General features: G+C 36.4%; 1 protein-coding gene and 1 long non-coding RNA gene across 3 annotated transcripts; both read right to left on the bottom strand.

Annotated features, from left to right (window-relative positions):
* Window positions 1–3,964: 3,964 nt before the first annotated feature.
* Window positions 3,965–11,025, bottom strand: LOC121411299. Of its 2 annotated transcripts, none has more exons than XR_005969446.1 (3): window positions 10,637–11,025; window positions 9,564–9,670; window positions 3,965–7,803 (listed from the first exon to the last, which is right to left on the bottom strand). It is a non-coding gene; the product is annotated as an uncharacterized LOC121411299 (long non-coding RNA). The 2 variants fall into 2 exon arrangements; XR_005969447.1 differs by lacking the exon at window positions 10,637–11,025 and adding an exon at window positions 9,973–10,064.
* An 11,535-nt stretch (window positions 11,026–22,560) lies between these two features.
* LOC121411298 (putative prolyl-tRNA synthetase associated domain-containing protein 1) lies at window positions 22,561–24,643 on the bottom strand. The gene is made up of 2 exons (XM_041603952.1): window positions 24,336–24,643; window positions 22,561–23,587 (listed from the first exon to the last, which is right to left on the bottom strand). The coding sequence occupies exons 1-2, from the start codon at window positions 24,444–24,446 to the stop codon at window positions 23,159–23,161; spliced, it is 540 nt and encodes a 179-aa protein (XP_041459886.1). The 5' UTR covers window positions 24,447–24,643; the 3' UTR covers window positions 22,561–23,158.
* Between the last annotated feature and the right edge of the window lie 962 nt (window positions 24,644–25,605).

The following is a 25,605-nucleotide window of genomic DNA, read 5'->3' as shown; positions in this document are numbered from 1 at the left end:
CAATTAATGTTAATGATTTCGTGATATTCATTATTTTGACATGTATGGAAGAAAAAAAATCATTGGTTACAAACCACCGTGGCAGCACTTTAGAACTTCAGAATTTAGGATGAAAAGTCCTAAATCTACGGACATCAATTTCAAAGTTTAACTCACTGAATTCCTCTCCCCTTAAAAGAAATGGAAATGTATAAATATCAACATACCTAAGATAATTTGGGGATTGGGGTTCAATGAGTAAACTTTGAAATGGCTGTACGTATAGATCTAGGACGATTCATCCTAAAATAGGAAATTCTAAAGAGCTGATCCTTTTTGTGACGACATATGGGAGCAGCTTCCCCGTATATCTTGTAGTAACAAATCAATAAAATGTCATTTTCTGGAAAAAATGCTTTATCGTATACATTCAGTGTGTCAGTCTATACAAACTGATAATTTCACATCCGCCCACATAAAAAAGATAGAATCTTGTCATCTTGTAAAAAAAAAACAACGGTAAATTATTCATTTTGTATTACATTGCATAAGAGGTTACTGCTCGAATATGACGTCACAAATCAATACCCTCACCAATGTGTTTTTTTTTCTTGTATTATAACAAACTTTTCGTTAGGGTGAACTTCCTTTTTTTTACTCATTCAGATTCATTTGATTCCCCTTTGTCGCTGTAAATCTTTTTTTCTGTTGTATTTTTAGAATATATGCATTTACCTAATTCTAGATGATATGAATGTTGTATTCTGTAAGTTTTGTGTGATTTTTTTTTTAATTTCCTGTATTATATATAAATATTTGGCTTTTTGAACAGTGTTTTTGTTGATATTATAACATTTTACAATGTACTATTGCGTGCATGATTTTGAGATGAATGATTTCAATAAATACTATAACAAAAAACAATAATAACCAGTTGCCCTATGCACCTGCATGTTGATTATGAGATGAAGGCCTACCCGACCCTCCCCTCCTTGAGAATGAGAGCAAAACAACCGACGACTTGGATAAAGGCAATCCCATGCATAAATTTGTTCCTGTCTGCCAACTTTGTCTGTCCCAGGCCTCGATCCTGTCAGGTCATGCAGCTCTGGTCAGCTATATGGTCTCAAATAAATAACTCAGTGGTCAATCAATTGTCAGGTCACAATACCACTCCAAGGGGGGTCCTTATCCGATGCGTTATTTCATGAAGCTAAAAAATGGAATTATTCCATGGACCATCCAAAAATAATCTATACATTTTCAAAATATTTTATTCTGCAGTGCTGCCAAGAATAACGAATATTACCCCGAGTTTGAATAAATGGTAGAGTGTTTTTTATTGTTTTCTTCACATAGATACAAAAAGCATTTGGCGCATTTTTGGTGTTTTAAAAAGCACATTTGCTCTAATAAAAATGCTGATAGTTTAAAAACAAGCACATGAACCCCTACTTTTTAATGTTTGTACCTCATAGGTATACCTTCCTCTACAACTCTGCAAATTTTGGTGAAAATGACATGGATTTTGAATAAAGTGCAGCATTTATTATACGTTTGTAGTTTGTTACTGAAATTTCACATTTTTAGATTGGGATTTTGCACAGAGATATAATCTTTATGGGATTTCGTTATCTTTTACGCCATTTTTAAGAACTGACAGTGCTGTTAAACTTAAAATTGCAAAAATAGCACTATAGATAGATTCTCGATTCTAACAATACAATTATTAACTCTCTTGCGAAATTTGATGACTTTTTCATGTATTTTGAGCATCTAATCAAGATGGAAAGTGCGCTATATAAATCTTATGTATTATTATTAGTAGTAGTAGTAACAGAGGTTCAAACTCAATCTTGGGCGGTCTAAAAATGCAAAATTCTTATGAATGCGCAATACTTAAGAACATCAATTTGGGTGAACTTTGAAGCTCTATAGCACTTTAACTGTGGAACGTCCTTAACATCCCCTTTTTCTGCAGAAGCGGGGGGGGGGGGGGGGGAGAAAGCATTGGCGGCGGACAGTTAGGGGGGCGGAAAAATATTTTCACCCACATTTTCTCCAGTCCGCTGCTAAGACCTGATTTTTATGTTTAGGGGTAGTCCCCACTAAAGTAAAGTCTGCAGTTTTAAGTACATCTATTTTTTTATTTTTATTACAAGATAAGATACCTAATAAGGTAAGCACGTATCCAGGATTTTGCACTTCGTATATATATATATTGATATTAGATATAACCCGGTGGTCATGTTAGTATCCGGGTTAGTATTTATTTCGACACTTAATAAGACGGCGGGGGTAGGGTTAAATCGTAAAGTTTGCTCTAATTAACTAAATAATGCCCTTTACTATGCTAAGTTTTGATTCACAGACTATTTATAGGAATCTTATCAAATGTATTTTTAAAAATTCAACATCACATTTATTTTCTTGTGTATCAATTTTTTTTCTTACGTATTTTTTTTTTTTTTTTTGCTTTTTGACTTTTTGTCTTATTTTCTTTTCAGTTTAAATTGTCTGGGAGTTTTTTTTGCCCACAAACAAGATGAAATTAATTTATTTTAATCAGTTGGAGGAAAAATAATTATACATTAATAAATTTTTGCTAAAGAACACCAATTGCATTGGATTTGTACACGAATTCACGTTTTCGAGCAATTTTGGGTCTGCATGCACTTAAAATGTAACGTAATTTCGCAACATTTTCTTTCTTTCCTTCCTTCTTTCCTTCTTTCTCTCTTTCTTTCTTTCTTTCTTTCTGAGAAAGGACGTGAGAAGGGAGGTAGGGGTGGGGAAAGCGAGAACATAGAGAGACAGAGCCGGGAGGGGGAGATATTTTTTAAAGAGAGATGAAAGGTGGAAGAGGAGGGAAAGATAGTGTGAAATTTTTATAGAAGACTACAATATATAAATGAAATTTGATCAATTAATTCGTCTGTGAATAAAAACAACCGCAATCCTATCCAACTTTATTAAAAACACCTTTTTCTTTACGGCACGATTTTTGACACGTGATGATGCGGAAGAAGGCAGGTCAACTCCCAGGGTCCACTGACCAATTCAAACAAGCCAGGACCCTGGTCAAGGACGCATTATAATGAAAAGATGTTGTGTGGGTCGAAAACAACATTAGATAAGGGAATTGCAAGAGAGATAATCCCCTGATCAGACAGTGGGGTCGTGAAGTGATAAGTGCCAAATGTGTGACTCCCCTATCAAACATTACATAATAAACAATCACATTACGTAACGTAAGCCACTCTATACATTGGCGAATGTATGTTCTAAAGTCAATATGAACGACTGCGACACGATTGAAAACATGTACATGTAGTGCCTTCAACTTAATTATACTGCGAACTTCAAGTGAAAAAAATCCTTAAGAAATACACTATTATACATGAAATTCTTGATCACTTTCCGTTTTGTTCACTCAAAGCTTGGCTTAAAAATGATAAACAGACAGAAAGGAACTACAAATCAAGTAGGCCCTATCAGTTCAATGGTGATGAAATTAATGAAATAACGAAAATCCTACAAATTGTTTTACCGTATACGATTAAAAAATCACATTCCGAACATCAATAACATTCAGTGTTTAAGGTGATGCTTCAGGAGTTGTTCTCAAAATATTTCAACAGAATCTTGAAATATAACTTGAAATGAACTAGTAAATGAAAACCAGTTGGTACAACGTAATCAAAGTCATGTGTGCCATCTAACTAAGAGTTTTCCTCGCAACCAATTGCTTATTTTTTGTGCATTTGACCCATGCAATTCAGCATCAAGATTTTAGATTCCATGGGATTAACCTCTCATGAAAAATCTCCTGCTCAGTGCTATCATCAAACTTTTTAATCTCATTTATCCAACACGCTTTCATTGTCTTCTTTTTTAACAAAAAAAAGTTGTATTAGGTTTGATCTACAGATCAAAACAAAATGATTACCCACATGTATTAACAACCAAATAATACATACTCGGCTAGGTTATTTTCTGTATTTATTATATTCATCAAGAATGAACTCATATTACAATCAAAGGCAGAAGAGATATACTGCAAATACTGAAATGAACTATATTCTGAATGTTGAAAGAATCAACTTAGTACATGCACAAATAAACCGTATAAGTGAAACTGCAAGGTTTATGTGTGAATAAAGCATTATAGAGCAATTGAATATCACTATCATATTAGAAATATATAAGGTACTGTACACACATGTATGTTCCAAAAAAAAAAACAATGATGGATCATCTGCTGTGGTAAAATCAATGGTATTATTGTTTCACATTTAATATTCATGGGTACATTTTTTTCAATTTTGAGTTGCATTTTCTAAGACTCTGTGCAGGACTAATTAATGTAAAGGTACTTGCATAAACAAAGTACATATATTACATAGCAATTTTTTAGATTTTAATATTCCCCATTGTTAGTGTGCCTCTCATCACTCATATATCACTTTTGTAAACACACTTCAAAATCTAATAAAAAAATAAAAGGAAATGCTGTACATTTGGGGGAAATAGATGAAGTTATATGTTTGCAATGATAATCTGACCAATGCAATGATGGGTTGAATACGACAATCAAGTAAAATCAAACAAGTCCCAATCTTTAATGACAATTACGGGAAATTGGCATCTTTTCGTTGAATATTTGTGGTGGCATTATTCATGCAAAGTTCTTCACTTAACATCCATAGACAATGTCGTACATCCACACGCAGACAAATTGATGGAACACAACAAAATTTTAAAAAATTAGCTATCACAAATCGTCCATCTTGAAACAAAATTCTGACATCTTAAATGGAATAAGAGTATAAAATAATTCACTCCTCTGTGTCATATTAGCAAAGCTATAATATAAATATAAAATGGAACAAACCATTGAACAAACCATGACAAAAAATCTATGAACAAGGCTAATGAAATAAGAGTTCTGCATTAATCATGAAAACACTAGTTACATACAAAGAATGGAAATCCAAAATTAGTAATCAATTACGTACATGTAGCAATCAGTACTAACATAATAATAGGATACCAGGAGTGTTGATGCGTAACAGACGTCATGAATTCAGAATCAATACTATGATTCAATACAAAGATATTCAGATTTTTCTTAAAAACAATTGTAGAAGCACCTGGGTAATAACTTAAGTATATTCTCATGTTGGCATTTCTATTTGGCATCCTGCACATTACTTTCTCTTAATCACTGCTCAAAATCCTGATGTAATATATAGCCTACTGTTTATCATCTTGATCTCAAGTCATACATTTTGTAAGTTCTCGAATGGGGCAGTACATATCATTCATAAAAAAACAAGGGGAAAATGTCACCCCAAAATGAACCAGTGAAATCAATTGAACAATTGCATTTACTTGACTGTAAAGTCTATGGAAATCCACGTCCAGAAATTGCAAAAGGTGCTAAGATTAATGTTACACCCCAATCCTCCCACCAGTCTTCAAATTACAATCGTTAATTCGTGTCATTGCACAATACGGTTGCATATTATTACTTTGCATCCTAGATACATGTACAAGGCCAGAGCAGTTTTCACTATTTCATATAAGAACAGCAAGTCTGGACTACATGAACAATAATATTCTCTCTTTATCTCCATGAATATCAAGACACCATTCAATGTACTGAAGATAGGTTAAGTAATAAAGTCTGTGACCTATGAATTCACTTTCATCCAGCACATGTCTGAAACCATCAATCATAAACTCCTCTTTAAAGGTCGAAGGCTCAGTGACCAGAAAAGATACCTGCTGTTACTTACATGTAAACAAGGTGAACATAAATGTAACATTACTGTCATGAGAAGTACAGTAATTTATTTTTTTTAATCCTACAGTAAAGTACATTGTCAATATCTTGAAATCGGAAATAAAAGAATTAGATTAGGGGACTTAAATATTTATATTTGTGCCAAACACTTGTGAGAGGACTACTGCAAGACAGTATTTCCCAACTTTTAAGCTACAGCAGATTCTTCTCAGATCGCTGTTGATTTTGGCAAATGTAGGCCTACACATAATGTATGAAGGAAATTCTAATCTTTATTCCATCATAAATTTAAGGTCTCTATATAGTAAAAGAGATAACTTTTTGTAATCTATATTGTAGTTTATGTTCAAAATTGAATTGATGTTCACATGGGTCAACAGTTCATGAGACTGAAGGTATGATGTTTATGGACTGTATTTATAGATCAAATCCTGAACAGAATACCATGCAAGGAATGCTAAACTACAATATCGTGTACATGTACCAGTCATAAAATCTATTATTTACAACATATATGCACACTTCATATCAACTATGTCACACACATGTGGGCAGGAGAGCTACATTTTCATGTACTTGAAGTTGTACATCATATGTAGGCATATACATAACATCCACACACCATCATCCCCATCTTCTGTTGTAATATTAGAAAGTTAACAAATCAATGAAAAAATATAAAATCATACATTTTTTAAAGGACTTTATACTAATATTGAGGTCAACTGAAGACTAGAGGGTTGGGTATAGTGCAAATTTTAAGCATTCAGATGACCGAGATACATGATGTAATGTATGATATTGGGAATTTATGACCTCAAAACGAGTTTGTCAATTACTTATTAAAAGACATGTAGGCATTACTGCAGTGCTGGACATCTATCGCCAACAAAATATCTCCAGTAACACATAACAACGCCAAGTCGGAAAATTCATTATCATTCGTTCATTATGAAAGTAAGCAATACTGTGAGAGCAAGAATGAGGGATACAAAATGCAAGGCTATAATCTGTGCTTGTCCATGAAAAGTGGGAATTTGTGTACCAGCTTTATGTTGAGTTGGTTTAAAGCAATACAGAATGGCATTTGTAGTCAATAAATAGTGATTCATTTTTCATAAGTAACAGTATTACTTTTGGGGTCATATCATATAATCTTGAAAGATGAACAAAGCCATGAAAGCATTACCGAATATTCAATATTTTTCAATAATATCAAAATATCACCCAGCAATTCTAAGCATTGATTATCTCATTTGACATTTTGGGAAAATATTCTTTTTTTACATTCATTACTCGATTTTACCTCATGAATATTGGAAATGAGATCAGATGAGAACTATAAAACTTTGACAACAGATAGCTCAGGTCTAAGCAATAGGAATATAACTCCATAAATCATCTGCAGACAAGTCTTCACATCAAATGATTTCTTTAATTGCCAAGGTTCAAAGAGGAATCTCATGAAGACCTTGATACTTGAAATACAAAAACCAGAATGCCTATAAACTGTTTGTGTGAAGCACTGACCATCAATTAGGCACTTGTTCTTAGATGTTCTCTGAAAGTTTCATCTACATGTTACATGTAGGCCTACATGTATTCACAGAACTGTGTTATCCAATCTGGATGAGTCTTCACCGTTCTTGTTACAAACAATCCACTTCAACCGAATGGCACCATGGCACATATGGCTTGCTCAAGCGATTGCTGTCTCAATGGTCTCATGCATTCCTCCATCTGCTAACAAATCCAGGCTCAAAATGACCTTGATCAGGTCAATATACAGGCCTGTCCTGCAGGTTCTGTCACATACATGAGCATGTCTCTATCAGTGTCCATTTTCAGGTCACTAGTCCTTTATAAATCTACTTATCTTTGACATGTCTGATCGAGCATGTCGTATGAAGTCGATGAGCACTGAACATGGAGAGACAAACCCCTAGGCACAGGATGACCAGAGCTGACCTAGGGGCTGGGATTCGCTCACTCTGGGGTGAGGTGGTGTTGTTCACCTGTATAAAATGAGATACAAGAGATAGAAAATGCATTCAGTCATTGAACTTTTCAAGGAAGATTGTGTAACATAAATAAATCATAACAATTTAACAAGTTGCCAGTCTGGTGAGAATAAAATGGGGACAAAACTGAGTCTTGGTGAAGTGTGACCTATAGTTTTCCATTACATGTAGGGCCTACATGTATATATTAAAGATAAATTCCAGTTCTGGTAACAATCTCAAAATGACTTTTTACAGAATCTAATATAATGACCACCCAAGTGTCTGTTTGTATGAATAAAAAGTATGTGCCAAAGGATTCTGGAAGAAATTGTCTAATTGCTGAGAAATAAGCTAAATAAGCGTGAATTCGGTCACTTCCGTTGGGTCTTTATTCCAGCAATATTACACTGTCCCACGTGTGCCTATCTGTGTTTGCGATCTCCAGTGTGATCGTATTTCAGCTTAGATTTTTTTATGATTTCACAAAGTTCACTTTATGTAACTGTACCAGGGCTCCGTAACACAAAGATAAGCGATTACTCGCTAATTTGAAAGAACAATTCTGATTGGTTCCCAGTCAGTCTACGGAGCAAAATGCGCATGCAACGATGATCTTGATAGGCCATTTCATGTAGCGATTAATCGCTAACCTTTGTGTTACGGAGCCCAGATCTAGATCCACAATGATATAGTCATACTTAACCTTGGTTTTACAGACTTTCTCACAAAATTAGTGTTTTACTGCAACTACTATCATTTAGCTTTAAAACCTCAATTTAAATTCAAGACAGTTTGGGAATTCATAATTTCAAAGGTCTATCACCAATACAGTACAACATAACATGAGCCACATACAACTGTACATGTATGAACCTGTATTTGATATTTCAGAAAATTGAATTGTACATCCCAATATGAATTAATTTTTTGAGTCAACTATAGTAGTTCACATGATGCACATGACTGCATTACTTGTAAGGCTTTACTTGTAATCATCACTAATAAATTAACAAATGGGGTCAATTTGTAGACCATACACATGTATTTTTTTTTCTTCTGTTGTTAGACATTGATGCTCTGCTTTCTGGTTTGCTCAAGTTGCCTAATTAAAGGCTTAACCCCAACTGGCAATACTTGCAAGTGTGTGCTGTCTTACAGAATGACAAGCATATATGCCCTACATTTCTTTCTAATATCAACAACAGTTGCCCCTAGATGAAAAGGTCCTCCTCACTAGGTGGTTTTAAACTGCCTCGAAGTTCGTCAGTTCCAGGTATTGTCTGATCGGGAACTTTACCCTGATCAGAAAATACCAGGTATTTTGGTAATGTGAAAGCAAACTACGCGTAATTTCCCCGAAAGAAAATACCTGCTAAATAGTAGGTACTTGGCGAAATTACGAGAACTTTCGCGGGGATTTTTCCAAGGTAAGGCCGCAGGTATTTTGGCAATGTGAAAGCAATTTACGGGAACTTTTAGCCCAGCGTGTGTTGGGCGCGGGCGCCGTGGGTGGCTGCTGCGCTAGTGATTTTGAATCTCGCACGTTGCCTGCTTATACAGACCATACTGCGCATGCTTGTAACTTCAGGAACTTATCCAGAAGGGTATGTTTCAGGGGGGTGCGAATGCAGGAATAATCAATGGGTGTTTTTTAGCCTAAAAAAGTTCTCGTAATTAAACGGGGATTCTTATGATTGAGGCAGTTTGAAACCACCTACTTAGTCTCTATGACTGTCTATGACAAGTCATGTCTTCAATCTAAGTAAGCTCACCTGTATAATTCTGCTGGGGAAGAGCCTCCCAGGTATTCTGGAGATGATCATGATGACTGTACTAGTTCAAGTATTGACCTTATAATAACCTCAAAGGCTCAAGGATCCTGCAAAATTTTATCAGACAAAAAGAAAAGAAAACCAAGAAGTTAGACTAATAAATTTAAAAACCATAAAAAAAAGAAATACATTTTACTGTCAGTAGCACACTCACAATCACATGCATACTATACCGAACTACTGTACTACATGTAACTGTCAGGAGACTCCTAGAGAGTAAAAATCATTCACCAAAGTGTGCTTTCTCTCCACTGAGAATTAGTGAATGATTTTTACTCTCTAGAAGCCCCCTGGCTATGTACTACTAGTTGTAGATCTACCTACTAAATTTTCATGTTAATATGCTAACCATATGTTTTGTTCAGTTACATTAATTTGCTTATCAATTTCTGCCATCTTCCACCATCCTCAGTCATATAATTGGAGTCAAGCACTCACCCAACAGCAAACCACAACTTGCTGTATGGTAAGGTGCCCCAACTCTGCGCAGCTCAGTCAACAGTTCCCCTTGTCTGCGCACATGCGTATCTGTGCAAAGCAATTCTAATAATATGCAGATTAGCCGATCATTTTCAGATTGAACAAAAAAGTGGTGCCCCATGTCTCCGCACCAAAATTCAATTTACACATTAAAAAGGGATTTTGATTAGAAAACGTTGCATTCAAGACCATCATATAAAATGCGCCAAGCCCAAACTCATTACTTTTTCACCATTTTCAGTCAGATCTTGTAATGAACATCTTCCAGACATGTCTTCATGTGTAAACTTAAGTTTGTTGTCGTTGCACACAACACACAGCTAAGTAACATCACTTAATTTTTTTCAAAGATAAATCATACCATGGCATTATTACGTGTTCTCTTTCTTTGAAATTTTCATGAGATTTTTGGAACACCTATACTCATAAAAATATAAGGGACATTATCAACTGAAAGATTTTGTGAAATAAAAAGAAAGCGCATTGGGACCACACCATTGGCAAAATTCCAAACGAAAATTAAAATAACTTACCGCCAATGCCGGTTCCGGTACACTACAGTCTGCAGAGAACCTTCTTCAGTTGTCTTGGCTTTGGCTTGCTGCTTTTTGAGTTTGACTTTGTCCAGAGGCAGAGCTTCCTGCAATAAGTAACAAATTGGTTCCAGAGATTCAATACTTCTAGACCATCAGATTATGTCATGAACGGGCCCGAGTTTATATGGATGTAGGTCTGGCAATGTTCAACTTCGCAGTGCTAGCCACGTTACTGTCACAATCAGATACATAGGCCGCCAACGACCGCCTTACACTACAGTATGCACTGCATGCACTGACTTTACCTGCGCCGCTTTCGGCCGAGCGCCTATAGGCAGCTGAGCTAGCTAGCTTGGTTTGTAAAGCAATATTCACGTGTAAATGCACGAAGATCATCAAGCTCTTGTGCGCAGGCGCGTCGATGAGGATTGCATAAGAAAAAAAATGAATAGCCTCTAGTTCAGGCTAGCTACAATCGACAAAATGGGCTGGGAACAACGAGAGGAGGCCTGGGGAAAACTAATCAGGGCCATATAGGAAAACTCGTCAGATAAAACTGTTGATGAAACGCTCCCCAGATTTCCAGGGGGTGCTGCCACTGATCTGAGATCAGTGGGAAGCACTCTACAAGCATTTGCTTTTTAGTGGATCCCTCCATTTTCTCAGATAAGATTTGCTTACATAAAATACTTTGTTTTACTTTTGGGGAAAAAATTAAGTTTATGTGATTTGCAATCACCTAATAATTATGTGTAAATGTTGTGATTTATTTTAATTTGCTATAATAAAAACAGACAAAAAATTTACCTCAATTTATATTATTTGTATTCTATACGTGCACTTACTTTGTTCTGTTGAAAATGAAAAATGAAATAAAAACCGTGGTGCAACAGACGGTGCCGGGTAAAAATGGCAGAGGTAAAAATGGCAAAGGTAAATAAGGCAGAGGTGAATGGTAGAGGTAAAAATGGCAATGGCAGAGGTAAAAATGGCAGAGGTAATAATGGTAGAGGTAAACCGTTGGCAGAGGCAAAAATGACAGAGGTAAAGATCATGACATGCTAGATCAGCAAGGGGGGAAAAATAGCCACCTATCCAGATAAAATCAGTCATAATTATTGAACTTAAGGGGACTCCTATCGACAAAATGAGTATTATGAACTGATGAGATATTATTTTGATTTTTTTCATCAATTTAGGTCTATAATTTCTCGTTGACATGATTAAACTCAAACATGTTCATGCCAAAATGATTTCAATTAGTGAGTGAAAGGATTTATCTTGGCCAGTTCGTAAAGTAGAACAGCACTTCATCACGCATATAATGTAAACACCAATGTGCGCTACCATTAACATACTGAAATAAACGAGTTCGGTATTTCTTTGAACCACTATAACTTTGATACCAGAAAAATAACAAAACGTTCTGTAATATAAGCAATTTTTCATATTTCAACATCATTATGGATCCGAATAGATATTGATATGATACTTATATAGCTTAATGTAAATGATATAATAATAGCAACTATAGTGCTCATTTTTTTCAGAGTAATACCTCATTGCAGCTAGTCCAAGTTTAACTAGTTAATGGTAACGGGTATACCGCATGAATTTTGAAATGTGTAGCGAATCAGGGATTTAAATTTATAGGTGTTTCTTACCATTCTATTGGCCTGTTTTGAAGCAGAAATTCACCCTGACAAATGGTTTATACTGTTAAAATACTTGGTGAAGGTTTGCGGAAAACCCATCAAAGATTAAGAACGTTATTAGAAGTTTGAGTTTTTGATCTGTGACGACTATACCCCGTATTTTATGCACAAAATGTCTACTTTTCAATTTCTTAGTCAGTGGTTCTTGATTGCTAAAAAAAATCTCTCAGGAGCGGATGTAAAATTATTTGTATGTTAATATACTCAAGGTACAATTAAAACCACTTTTCTTTTTTTTTGAAAATGACATTTCTATTACACCATTATGGGGAAACTGCTCGCAGATGACGTTCCCATCAACATGTATAATTTTAGTAGCTTTTTAGATCTTTGATGGATTCCCTAAAACCCGCATCAATATAATTTTAATAAACTTATTTATATCAGTGTGAATTTACCCTGTAATGTTAAGTACAATATTTTTTGGATCCAAAGTGTTCTTCAAATTTGAATATTAGAAGAGCGATTTGACATGAGAAGGTCGATCGTGCATGTAAGTCCAGGGGGGAAATACCAACTTAAGTGTTATCATTAATTTTTACCTCTGCCATTTTTATCTTTGCCATTTTTACCACTGCCATTTTTACCTTTGCCATTTTTACTTCTGCCACTTTACCTCTGCAATTTTTACCTTTGCCATTTTTACCCTTGCCATTTTTACCTCTGCCATTTTTACCTGTGCCATTTTTACCTTTGCCATTTTTACCCTTGCCATTTCTACCTTTGCCATTTTTACCCTTGCCATTTTTACCTCTGCCATTTTTACACCGAGCCCAACAGACGGGGGGGGGGGGTTGGGGCGGGGGCAGTATGACCAACGGCCGGGCGCGCGTTTCCGTTTTACACCCTGGCGAAGGCATTTTCCGGAAAAGAAGCCAAAAAGCGACTAGTGAAGAGTCTACAAACGTCGCTGGGTTGCATGCAGCGTGCGAGAAAGGCGAGTCCACCACCGCATGCAATTTGCACAGTTACTGATCAGAGCACAGAGTTCCTCGGCACTTCATGTACAGAGAGAGCGGCAGTCAGGATTGAAATCCGAACATGCTTTTGCAGTCGCGTTGTTTATGATAGTTTTTTTTTCTAAAAATAAATTATTAACTAAATGAATAGAATGACAGACAAAATCAAAATAAACAGATACTTATAATGGAAAGACAAATTTAAGTTTAATGGATTGATACACTTAGAAGCTGCCGAAAGATAGATATAGAAGACAGATAAATAGATAGAGACAAGATAGACAGATAGATAGATAATAATAGAGAAAGAGAGAGAGGTGGATAGATAGAAAGAGAGAGAAAGAGGGAGAGATGGATGGATAGATAGAGAGAGGGGGAGAGACAGAGAGGTCGATATATAGAGGGAGAGGGGGAGAGACAGAAAGAGAGAGAGAAGGATATAGAGAGGAGAGATGTTCATATGGACGGACAAAGAGAAAGAGAGAAAAAAGACAGACAGATGCTAGAGAAGGAGAGAGATAGAGAATTTGAGAGACAGATAGATAGATGTTAGATAGATAGAAAGATAAAGAATGAGAGAGACAGAGAATATAGACAAATTAACAGATAGATAGATACATAGATAGATATATAGATAGAGAGAAATAGAGAAAGACAGACAGATGGATAGATAGAGATAGATAGATGTTAGATAGATAAAGAGGGAGAGAGACAAAGAATATTAACAGATAGATAAGTTAAAAAATAGATAAATAGATAGAGAGAATAAGAGAAAGACAGACAGATGGATAGAGAGATAGATAGAGAATTTGAGAGATAGATATATGTCAGATTGAAGAATGAGAGAGTAGAGCGACAAATTAACAGATAGATACTGTAGTTACATAGGTAGGTAGAGAGAGAGAAATAGAGAAAGACAGACAGATGGATGGATAGATAGAGAGAGATAGAGAATTTGAGATAGATAGATGTTAGATAAAGAATGAGAGAGACAGAGAAGATTATTAGATAGATAGATACTGCAGTATTGAACCTGGAAAGTATAAGCTCAGCTGCGGATAACTTTGGTGCGGACTTTGGATCGCGCGCCCAGCTGATAATGTAAACAAACGTAGACGTAGACTCTTCACTAGTCGCTTTTTGGCTACTTTTCCGGAAAATGCCTTCGCCAGGGTGTAAAACGGAAACGCGCCGGCCGCGCAGCTCGGGGGCAGGGGGAAGTAGATAGGGAGAAGAAAAGGAAATAACATGAGAAAAAAGACAAAACGGAAGGAAGGATTACATGTGAAAAAAAACACAAATCATATCGAAATACTAATAAATTAGTGAGAAAAGGGAAATGAATTAAGAGATGGGCAAAATGGAGCGGGATGTTAGGCCGCGGGAAAGACTCAAAATAGGCAAAAAGAAACGGGAAATGAGGTAAAATGGAATGAGCTAATGATAGGGAAAAGCTAAATTGAACGCAATTTTGTGTCTCGCCCACTTATGAAAATAACCAGAAATATCATGATTTGCGAGGGCACGCAAGAGAATTATATCGAAACTTCATTGTGAAATGACTGGGATGGAATAACACTTGTCATAAGAGCTTGCAAGGAAACTTTAATGTTGACCTGAAAATTACCTTTGACCTTACCATGTGACCTCCGACTGCAGCATAACATGCAGGTCGCCTAAGTACATCTACCACCCAAGTATTGTTGAAAAGTAACTTACGGTTGCGGAGTTAGGTAGTTGACCTCAAAATGATCTTTGACCTAACCATGTGACCTCCGACTGCAGCATAACATGCAGGTCCCCCAAGTCCATCTACCATACAAGTTTGGTTGAAAAGTGACTAAGGTTGCGGAGTCAGGTGTCACAAGAGTCTTGCATGTAAAGTTTAATGTTGACCTGAAAATGACCTTGGACCTTACCATGTAACCTCTGACTGCAGCATAACATGCACATCCCCCAAGTCTAACATCCAAGTTTGGTTGAAAAGTGACTTACGGTTGCGGAGTTAGATGTCAAGAGTCTTGCATGTAAAGTTTAATGTTGACCTGAAAATGATCTTTGACCTTACCATGTGACCTCTGACTGCAGCATAACATGCAGGTCCCCCAAGTCCATCTACCATCCAAGTTTGGTTGAAAAGCGACTTACGATTGCAGAGTTAAGAGTCTTGCATGTACACCTTAAAGAGAAATTCCAGTAGTTGCAGTAAACACTAAAGTTTCATGAGAGAGTCTGTAAAACAAGGCTTAATTGTCAGTATATCATCGAGGATCTAGATCTGGTACAGTTACATAAACTGAACTTTGTGAAATCTTGAAATCTACGCTGAAAAGTGTTCACACTGAAGATCACCAACACAGATAGGCACACGTGGGACAGTGTATTATTATTGCTTGAATAAAGACCCGACGGAAGTGACCGAATCCGCGCTTGTTTTGCTTATTTCTCAGCAATTACACAATTTCTTCCAGAATCCTTTGGCACATATTTTTTATTCATGCAAACAGACACTTGAGTGGTCATTATATTATATTCTGTAAAAAGTCATTTTGAGATCATTACCAAAACTGGAATTTATCTTTAACGTTGACCTGAAAATGACCTTTAACCTTACCATGTGACCTCCGACTGCAGCATAACATGCAGCTAGGTCCCCAAGCCCATCTACTATCCAAGTTTGGTTGAAAAGCGACATACGGTTGCGGAGTTAAGTGTCAAAAGAGAGTCTTGCATGTAAACTTTAACGTTGACCTGAAAATGACCTTTGACCTTACCATATGACATCAGACTGCAGCATAACATGCAGGTCCCCCAAGTCCATCTACCATCCAAGTTTGATTGAAAAGCGATTTACGGTTGTGGAGTTATGTGTCATTCCCGACCTTTCGTTTGAGGACGCGGACGCTTATTTACAACGGTAGTTGACTTTGGAAGGGACTTTTTGGGCCCGTCATCATGGTCATAAAACTCAGTCCTGCAATGCAAATTGTGTGACACGAGATTTTTTTTCATTTCGCATCTGCGACGGAAACATTCAATATGCGTTTCGTGTGCAAAATTCTGGTTGCTACTATGGTAACAGCGATTTATCCGATTGAGGACGACTTTCCAAAGCCACATTTGACTCCTCCTAGAGCTCGAGAGGCCGCCCGGGGGGCCCACTTCCATTGATTAGTGGATACCAGTAGCGACCACCCGTAAAAGGGGACAGAGTGGGCAGGTACGTTACGTATATAGGCCTATGTAACGTTACAAAACGATGTTTAAAATGCTGAAAAAAGGGATATATATTCAATATTTGTAGGGTTTCACAAGCCAAATACTTGTTAAGAGATGCATTTTCATAATCTGGAAAAGAATTGCTTCCCTTGTTTAGCATGTCACTTTAGGGTACTTTTCGAAACCCCATGGTCGTGCCTGGTATCCACTCATCAATGGAAGTGGTCCCCCCGGAATTTGAATCTAATCCCCATTTCTGGGGAATGTAAAACATAATGCCCCTCACATCGTGTGCGAGAGGCATATCGTTTGTGTATAAGGAGTAAACAAAAGAAACAAAGAAACAAAAGAAACAAAAGGAAACGAGTTCAAAGGTATCGCATATGATGTGTACATATCAACGCATGCGAAATGTTCGGCTGGAGAGGTTGATCTTATCCATGAAATCAATTGCCAGTGATCCACCAATAATCCACATTAAATGTAATATCGATTCGATGGACTGTAATGATCTATATTTAAGCCTTCATTCAGTAAGTTTTTCCTCACTCAATATGTTCTCGATTTGTTTGAAAAACCACTTTCTTATCCATTTCATAAATCTATTTTAGGTCCTGCATTTTGAATATCTCCAGCCATCAGTCGTAATATACATGCATGTATGCGGTACGGGTGTCGCGGAAAGGGATTTTGCACACGAAAAGCAGATTTGTAGGGCCTGTAACCCCCCTGTTACACAAAGCTTAGCATTGATCGTAGAGCAGTTTTCTACGTTTGATTCTATTGACTGTAATGCACAATCAATCTTAAGAATCAAGTGTATGATTAAGCGTTAACTTTTGTGATAGGGGACCCTAATACTAGCGTCCGTGATGATTGCGAAAGGTCCCTATTACAGGTTTGTGACGGACTGACGACGGACATTTGGATGTATTAGTCTCGCCTTCACCTCTGGTGGGCGAGAAAAAAATGAAGAAAAAAGAAAAGGCAAAGAAAAAAAGAACGGGGAAAAAAAATGCGATGGGATTAAAAAAGAAACTTTTGCGACAGACGCCATTATTCTTTTTTATTCATCACATAGAGCTTTGCGCCAACGCTCGCGTATAAAATTCATGTTTACATCATTTTTTGAAAGTATTCTTTTATGCTTCATCCAGTGAATACAAACATAAACTGGCTTCATACATTTCATAACTTCAATGATACATCATGATAACTTCATAAATGATATATACATCAAGGTACCATTAAAAAAGTATTTCATAATCATTTGCATAAATAATTAATTTTCAAATTCACTGAAAGAAAATAAGAAAGTACAGAAAATAGAGAAGAAAATGATAATAAAACCCACCCGCACATCGCACACACAAAATAAATCCTTGTCCAGGGGCGGCGATCCTGAGGGCGCAGTGCCCCTACTTTTTGAAGCGCTGAAAAAGTGCAATTTTTTACTCAAGAAAAATGCCCTCTTACGAACGTGTAAAGTGCCCCTTTTTTCGGAAGGTCATCATTTTAGGTGTTTCCAAGTGCCCTTTTTTCGTAAAAGTGCCATTTTCCCCCCCTAATTGCCCCCTTATGGGCGTGTATTGTGCCCCTTTCACCTGAGAAGGACATGTTTTATGTGTTAACGAGTGCCCTTTGCCTTCTCATATAGGTGTATGTTCTTCATATCAAGTTGTACTGAAAAAAAAACAACACAAAATAAGTTCTTTTTGACAAAAGGAGCATAGATCCGTGCAAATCATGCGAAGACGAAATAAATCCCGATTCGTGTAAATAATCCCGTGTCACAATTTGAATTGAAATTTTGTTCAGCCTACTATTCAAAGTACATTTTCTTGACCTAAGAAAAATGTTTTCAATATCTCTAATAGACAAACTGAATTATTCATTTAACCGATTAACTACAGGAGTGCCTTCAAAATTGGAATTGATAATAGTTCTATAAATAATATATTAAATATAGTGCCTAATAAAACTTTACTGCCAGGACATTCTGGAATATTCTTAGCGAAAACTAAATAAATGAATGTAATTGCTCTTACAATTCATTCTTCTTATATATAACGACAAAACAAAAGATTAAGAGGGACGAGAAATATGTGATTTCACATTTGAATTGTTGTTTGACGAAGATTTTAGGAAATTCTCTCTATATATATTATGCAATAACTAGTAGCCGATTGGTTAGCTGGTGTGCCCTTTTCCATGAACAATCATTTACTAAATGATTGTTCGTGGAAAAGGGCACTTAAATATCGCGCGTGCTACATGTAAATGATTTAGCACGCGCGATATTTAATTTCTCTATTTGTATTAAAGTGTTATTCCACGAAGATGTTTAATTTTGTAGGACCTACTAATATAATAGGTGGATGGGTGACTAATCTATATTAACATGTCATATAATCGTCCCCAATGGTTTGACGTCGTATGGATCCTTTTCCTTTGCCGACGACGTCGTACTTGCGAAAGCGACTGGCGCGTATAATCTGGAGAGATTGAAGACTGGAAAGAGCGCCATCATATTCAACAACAACAACAACCCCCAGGTAAATTTTGAGAGTGCTCTGAGCACCCCCGTTTCATAGGGCCATGGTATACTTGTCTAATTTTCTTTTCCTTTTTCTTAAACTAAATAGGGGAGAGGTCCTCCACCTTAAGTTTAGTCATCATGTCATATTATCTGATCAAGGACATTTATCTTAATTTTTATCATATAAACAAAAATGTTCATAGAAAAGGGGGCATCCACCCTACAAGCTCTGTCTTAGTATGTCTCCTTCCTTTCGATTTCATGCTGCTATTGAACTGTACAAACGGATTTAAATAATTAATTAAATCAAATTGAATCAAGTTTTGTTTAGAGATTAAGTTGTACAACCAAGCACCCAAAGTTCTAAATATTCCCTTCACTGTTCACTTTTACACTTATTTCATGTGGTGTTTTTTCCTATTTTGTTCTATAATCTCATTTCACTTGGTTTATTATCGATTCGGTATAATCACCATTTGGTCAAAGTATCACTTGGTCTAGCTGTCATTTAGTCTAATGCAAAGACTCCACTTTGTCTACTTATCGATTTGCACATTGTTAAATGAAAATAAGATTCATATACATTTTTTTCCCATTGATATAGACTGAGAAAAGGCTTAACTGAGATATTATAATAGACAAAGTGGATATTATACAAAATGGCTTCAGCCTCAGAGAAGAGATAAAACACTTAATTGGTTACGGCATACCCATTGGACCAAATGGGTAGCAGACAAAATGGTTGTAGACAAACCTGGGGCGTAGATACGGGGGGGGGGGGGGGGGCACGTGCCCCCATGAAAAAAAACTTGCAGAGGAAAAAAAGGAGAAAGAAAAAGAATGGGAAAAGTAGAAGGAAAAAGGAAGACGAGTGAGTAAAATAAAGTGAGGGGAAGATGTGCAAAAAAAAATCTTTCATGTCATTATGTAAAATTTTGGCTCACGCTTTATGCTCACATTGCCTGTTCGATGAGATTCTTATCATACTCAATATTGCTTGATATGGAGCTTAAAACATCAAGTTTTGAAGCCATTATACAAAACATATTTCAGCTCGGACATTGAGCTTTCATTACTTTATTTCATTTTTTCATCAAATAATACCAATGAATTTGAGATGATTTAATGGAATCTCTCAATATTCATGTATACCATGCAGGTCACACTCTGATAATTTCTCCCTGAACTTACCAGTCTCATATACAAATTTATTGAATATTTAAAATGAACTTAAAACAAATGCGCTTCAAAATATATATCTTTTTACAGTAGATTCAATATATTTATCTCAGATGACCTTTCACCTTGTCTTGGAAACATACAGTTCTTTAATAACGCCCTGTTTATACATTTTACAAATTAAAATGGATTTGATCAAGTACCTCGTCATTTTAAAGGTAGTAAAAGAGGAAGAAGTTGACTGATCTCAAATTACATTGACCTTGGCCAAGTGAATGGGCAAAAAGAATAATTTCAAGATTTTTCCCAATCAAAACCCTCCTCCTCGTGGATTTTCTTTGAAATGGTTAATATTACAGCAGCATATAGTACTCTGGGTAGTACTATTACCATCATGTACATCCTACAGACACATATACAACCAGTGGCAGATCTAAGGGGGGGGTCAGGATGTTTACCCCCTCCTTGGGCTGCCAATTAAAATAAGGTGGTTCACAACAATGTGTCTCACCTGATTTTGAGATCACTAAAATATGCAATATGATCTTTAACTTTTGACCTCTAGATGACCTTTGAGCTTATCATCGTCAAGAATACACATGTATGTGGTATTACCAAGAAAATAACATTTGTACAATTGATGAAGATATAAAGAAATGAGAGCAATTTTAACTAAAACTTGAAAAAAGGATAGACATGACCTCATATCATTTGAACCCTAGATGACCATTGACCCCAACAACACACATGTAGTGTTACCTAAAGATCGTTTGTACCAAGTGGGAACATAAAACTGATAAAACTGAACTAAAGGAATGAGAGCTATTTGGACAGAAAAAATGACTTATGACCCCTCGGTGACCTCTGACCGCATCATCCTCAACAGCACACATTTGGTATTACCCAAGGAAAATTTGTACCAGGGGTGAACATGACTGATGCAGAAGGAGTTAAGCCTCCATTCATTACACGACACAACCTCATTTAAAGGACAAGTCCACCCCAACAAAAACTTGATTTGAATAAAAAGAGAAAAATTCAACAAGCATTTCATCAAAATCGGATGTAAAATAAGAAAGTTATGACATTTCAAAATTTCGCTTCATTTCACAAAAACAGTTATATGAACGAGCCAGCTACATCCAAATGAGAGAGTCGATGATGTCATTCACTCACTATTTCTTTTTTTTTTAGTTTGAAATATGAAATATTTTGATTTTCTCGTTATTGTCATGTAAAATGAAGTTTCATTCCTCCCTAAACACGTGGAATTCCAGTATTTTAACATTTTGTGCTTCAGGCAAGGAGGTCCTAATCGTCAAATTCGTAAAAATTGAAATATTTTATAATTCAAACAATAAAAAACAAAAGAAATAGTGAGTGACATCATCAACTCTATCATTTTGATGTGACTGGCTCGTTCATATAACTATTTTGTTAAAAATAAGCGAAACTTTGAAATGTCATAACTTTCTTATTTTACATCCGATTTTGATGAAATCTTCAGCATTGTGCTGGTCTGATTTTTCTCTATTGATTCAAATCAACGTTTTTCTGAGGTGGACTTGACCTTTAAGTTCTCAAAATGCAAAGATTGTTTATAAAACTCATCTGCAGACTGCAGCAATAATAAAAGATCATAATGTAGACTTCTCTAATACAGATGTTCAAACAAATCCCCTGTATAAAGACAAGCAAGGGCTTTTAAAGAAAAACAACTGATTATTCCTTGGGTAATATTTAGCCCAGCTTTGATAGAACTTTCAATGTTTAAAACAAAAAATAATCCCTCAAAAGACTTTATTATCTTGGTAATTGGTATACTTCTCAGATGGTCTAATGCCACAAGGTCTCGCGACTTGACTATATTCCTCAAATCCTAGTCAAGTAGTGGTTGAGATGAGACTAGCTGGTGACAAGGAGAATTGGTGTGAGCCGAGTGAGCACAAGATGAGTGACTTGAGTCGTGAAGCCTCTTAGAACCCAAGGAGACGTGAATGTATGCATTATTCATGAGCATGCCGATGCACCAATCTGCACCGTTGATGTCGATGACATCATGGGACCAGGAACATTCACTTCGGTGGTACAGGGTCCATTGATGCGAACAATATGCTTACTGATTAGCGTGTGTGTGTGTGTATTTGAGTTTTTGTCAGACGTGTATCAATCAGATATGATTATTTACGTCTGGGACCGACCTTTAACGTCATCATCCGAAAGACGTGACCGGGGCTCGAACCTCGAACCTCTGCATCAATTTGTAACTTCCCCACAGCTTGGATTACAGGCGCACGCCACAATGCCCAGTTAGCTGCTACCTTTCACGATAGTCTTTTTTCCAGTCGTTGGGCATTTGGTAGCAGGTAGCTGCTACCTTTCACGATAGTCTTTTTTCCAGTCGTTGGGCATTTGGTATTTTCCCAAGGAATGTTAATTCACTGTCCCACATACATGTACATTACATGAATGTTTTTTTTCTGTGTTAGTGATCATACTATAAGTATTGTCAGTTTTCAGCTAAGATCTCATAATGTCACAAAGTTTATGTTTATGTACCAGGGGTGTTTCACACAGATTCAAGTATGACTTACACTTACAGTCGTGCTTAAATGTTGACGCGTACACTATATGCTGCGCGAAATTTTATTGATCAAGACAGTTGTGCGCGTTCTCTTGGCATGATCTGACCAATGCGGTCATGCCTTTTATACCACACGCAACTAGGCATTTAAGAGCTACTCTTGATAATCAATGTCTCAAATAAGTAATCAACATCCGGCAAACATTTGATTAGTGTAAAAAGTAGGATTCCATTGTCGATTGTAGGTAAACTGATCGAATGCATTGATTGTTTGAGTTTTACTCCAACAATCTAGGCGTTCCTAATTTCAAGTTGGCAATGGTATTACATGTCACTGAAGTCAAGTAAGATGGGTTCATGCCCCATCTCCTTTGCAAACTTCATCAGGTCCGCTGGCGAGATTGCGGTGGAGGCTGTATTCACCATCGGATGACCAAATAACTTCTCATGACCACCGTTGACTACATCAGAGTCCAATATGAACTTTACGTCTCCTGCTGTGTCATTGAAGATGGCATAGGGTGTGACACAACCTTGGGTCACGCCCAACTTCTCCTTGAGTATAGACTCATCAGCAAGTCGAAGCCCACCCGATGCACCTACTTTCTTGCTTACTGCGTTGAGCTGAATAGGTCTATCATGGTGAGCAGTGAGGAGGTAAAGCTTTTTCTTCTTGTCCTTTAGGAAGAGGTTCTTACAGAATGCCCCCGTCAAATGTTGAATATGTGGCATCATGGCCTCAACAGTGAAAACCTGAGGGTGGAGGAAAGAAGTAAATTTAGAAATATAAAACTGAGCTTTTATTTAACAAAAAAATATTGTAAAGTATATATTCAATAAATAAACATAAGTAGATCCCTAATACGAAACAGAAATCATTATTTGTATAAACCTATGTCTTGACCTCTACTGAAAATTTGAATTTATGCAATAACCATTAATTTACATGGAGCAATCTTACAAGGTTTTGTCTTTCAACAAGCCTTAATTCATTTAATTATTGTAAACAATTTAGTTTACTTTAGGGCCTAATATGAGACAGGTTTGAGTGATCACAAATAAAAATACATGTAGCTGAAAAGATGAAGTAGTTTTGATCTGTCAATTTAGTTAGGCCCTATTTAATGCATTTGTTTTGATAGTGGTTGCATTGTTTTTTATCACATTCAGCATTACAAGAATAACCAACGTAGTTCGGCCGAACAATCAAACTACAGAGACTGAAAGTCTGAAGCTTATTTTGGTCTACCACTTTGCACTAAGATTGTGAGTTATTTTAACTCAAGTAATTTATAATCAATATAATTATATATTAATAATTATAATTTATAGTAACTTATAAGTTATAATATAAGATCATTCCTCAATCCTCCTGCATAGAGAGCCCGAGTTCCATCAATGATCTAACCAAGACGAGTTAGATCTATCTAACTGTTACTGTTAGTACAGGTACTCATTTTAGTCTAACCGACTGTAACTGAAGTGTTTAAAATTTCCTTACCTCTGGATGCTCGGTGGTCTCGTGAGCGATTCCCAGCCGGTCGAACAAGGCGATCAGTTCCTCCCTTCCCCCGTTAGTAGAGGCTGTTGCTTGATTATCTTCGCTTGCCATGACAAATTAAAACCTTAGTTTAACAGGAAGTCACGAATGGCAGAGTGTTTCCGAGTTATATACAAGACCTTGTATTCGACCATGAAACGGGCTCCAGTTCGTTCCAGTCCGGGATTCCCAGTTTTTGGTGTATGTTTTTTCTTCTGCCTTCGGTTTTCGATCCCTAGCCTAGCCTATGTCCACGTGTGTTGTTTTTGATGTTGTTGTTGTGTCGTTATGAGCGCTGATGGCGCTCTTCATAGTTATGCGCTGCGTCGACTAATTCGTCAGTTGTTGAGTGAGACACGAATGCCCTTGAACTTTGTTTGACTTTTCCCATTTAGGTCTATGAAAAACTAGCCCCCGCTCGCATTATTGATGTGGGGCTTATGAAAAACTCCATCTTATTTGTAACAATAAAGCTAAAAACTTCAGTCATAGAACTTACTTATCCTCCAAACCTCTTTGCTGCAGCCAGCTTGGAAAAAACGTGCACCCCCCGCCCGACACCCCTCTCAGTGCATCCCTGCCCTATTGAAAAATGTTTGATCCGCCCTAAAGGGCCATCTTTTAGTGGAAGGGAGGTTCATGTCACAATTTTGTTTTCAGGGAATGCAGATTTTATTTCCAACAGAAATAGCAAATATACAAATCATTTTCATACATTTTAACAAATATTTACAATACATTAATGATAATAACATATAAAAAAAAATACAAAATATTTTATAGAAAAAAATTATAATACTTTGGAAAGAAAAGTATCTGTGGAAATGGGGGATTCACTCAAAAGCATCGCTTGTATAATGTGAACCCCCTAAAGGAAGAGAATAGAGGAGAGAGAGAGAGAGACGCAATGGTTGCTATTTGCCTACGAAGATTTACAGAATAGATGAAAAAGAACAGGATAACTCACAGAACAAGACAAAACGAAGAAATAATAAAAATAAAAAAGAAAAAACAAAACAGGACGACAAAAGTAGAATAAACGTAAAATAGAATCAGGACAAATTACGACCGAAAAGAGAGGATAAAACAAAATGATAAAGACAAAAACATAACTTGAAGTCTGAGAGGAGATGATAACAAGCGGGAATTAGTAATGAAGACCTCGGTAGGATTGAAGTAAGAAGTTTTTCAGTTTTCTTTTTAAAAGAATGTATGGAAGGGCTGTTTTTTA

Source organism: Lytechinus variegatus, chromosome 3 (assembly GCF_018143015.1).
Source record: "Lytechinus variegatus isolate NC3 chromosome 3, Lvar_3.0, whole genome shotgun sequence".
NCBI lineage: Eukaryota > Metazoa > Echinodermata > Echinoidea > Temnopleuroida > Toxopneustidae > Lytechinus > Lytechinus variegatus.
The sequence above is the reverse complement of the archived record's forward strand: the minus strand, read 5'-3'. Positions and strand labels throughout refer to the sequence as shown.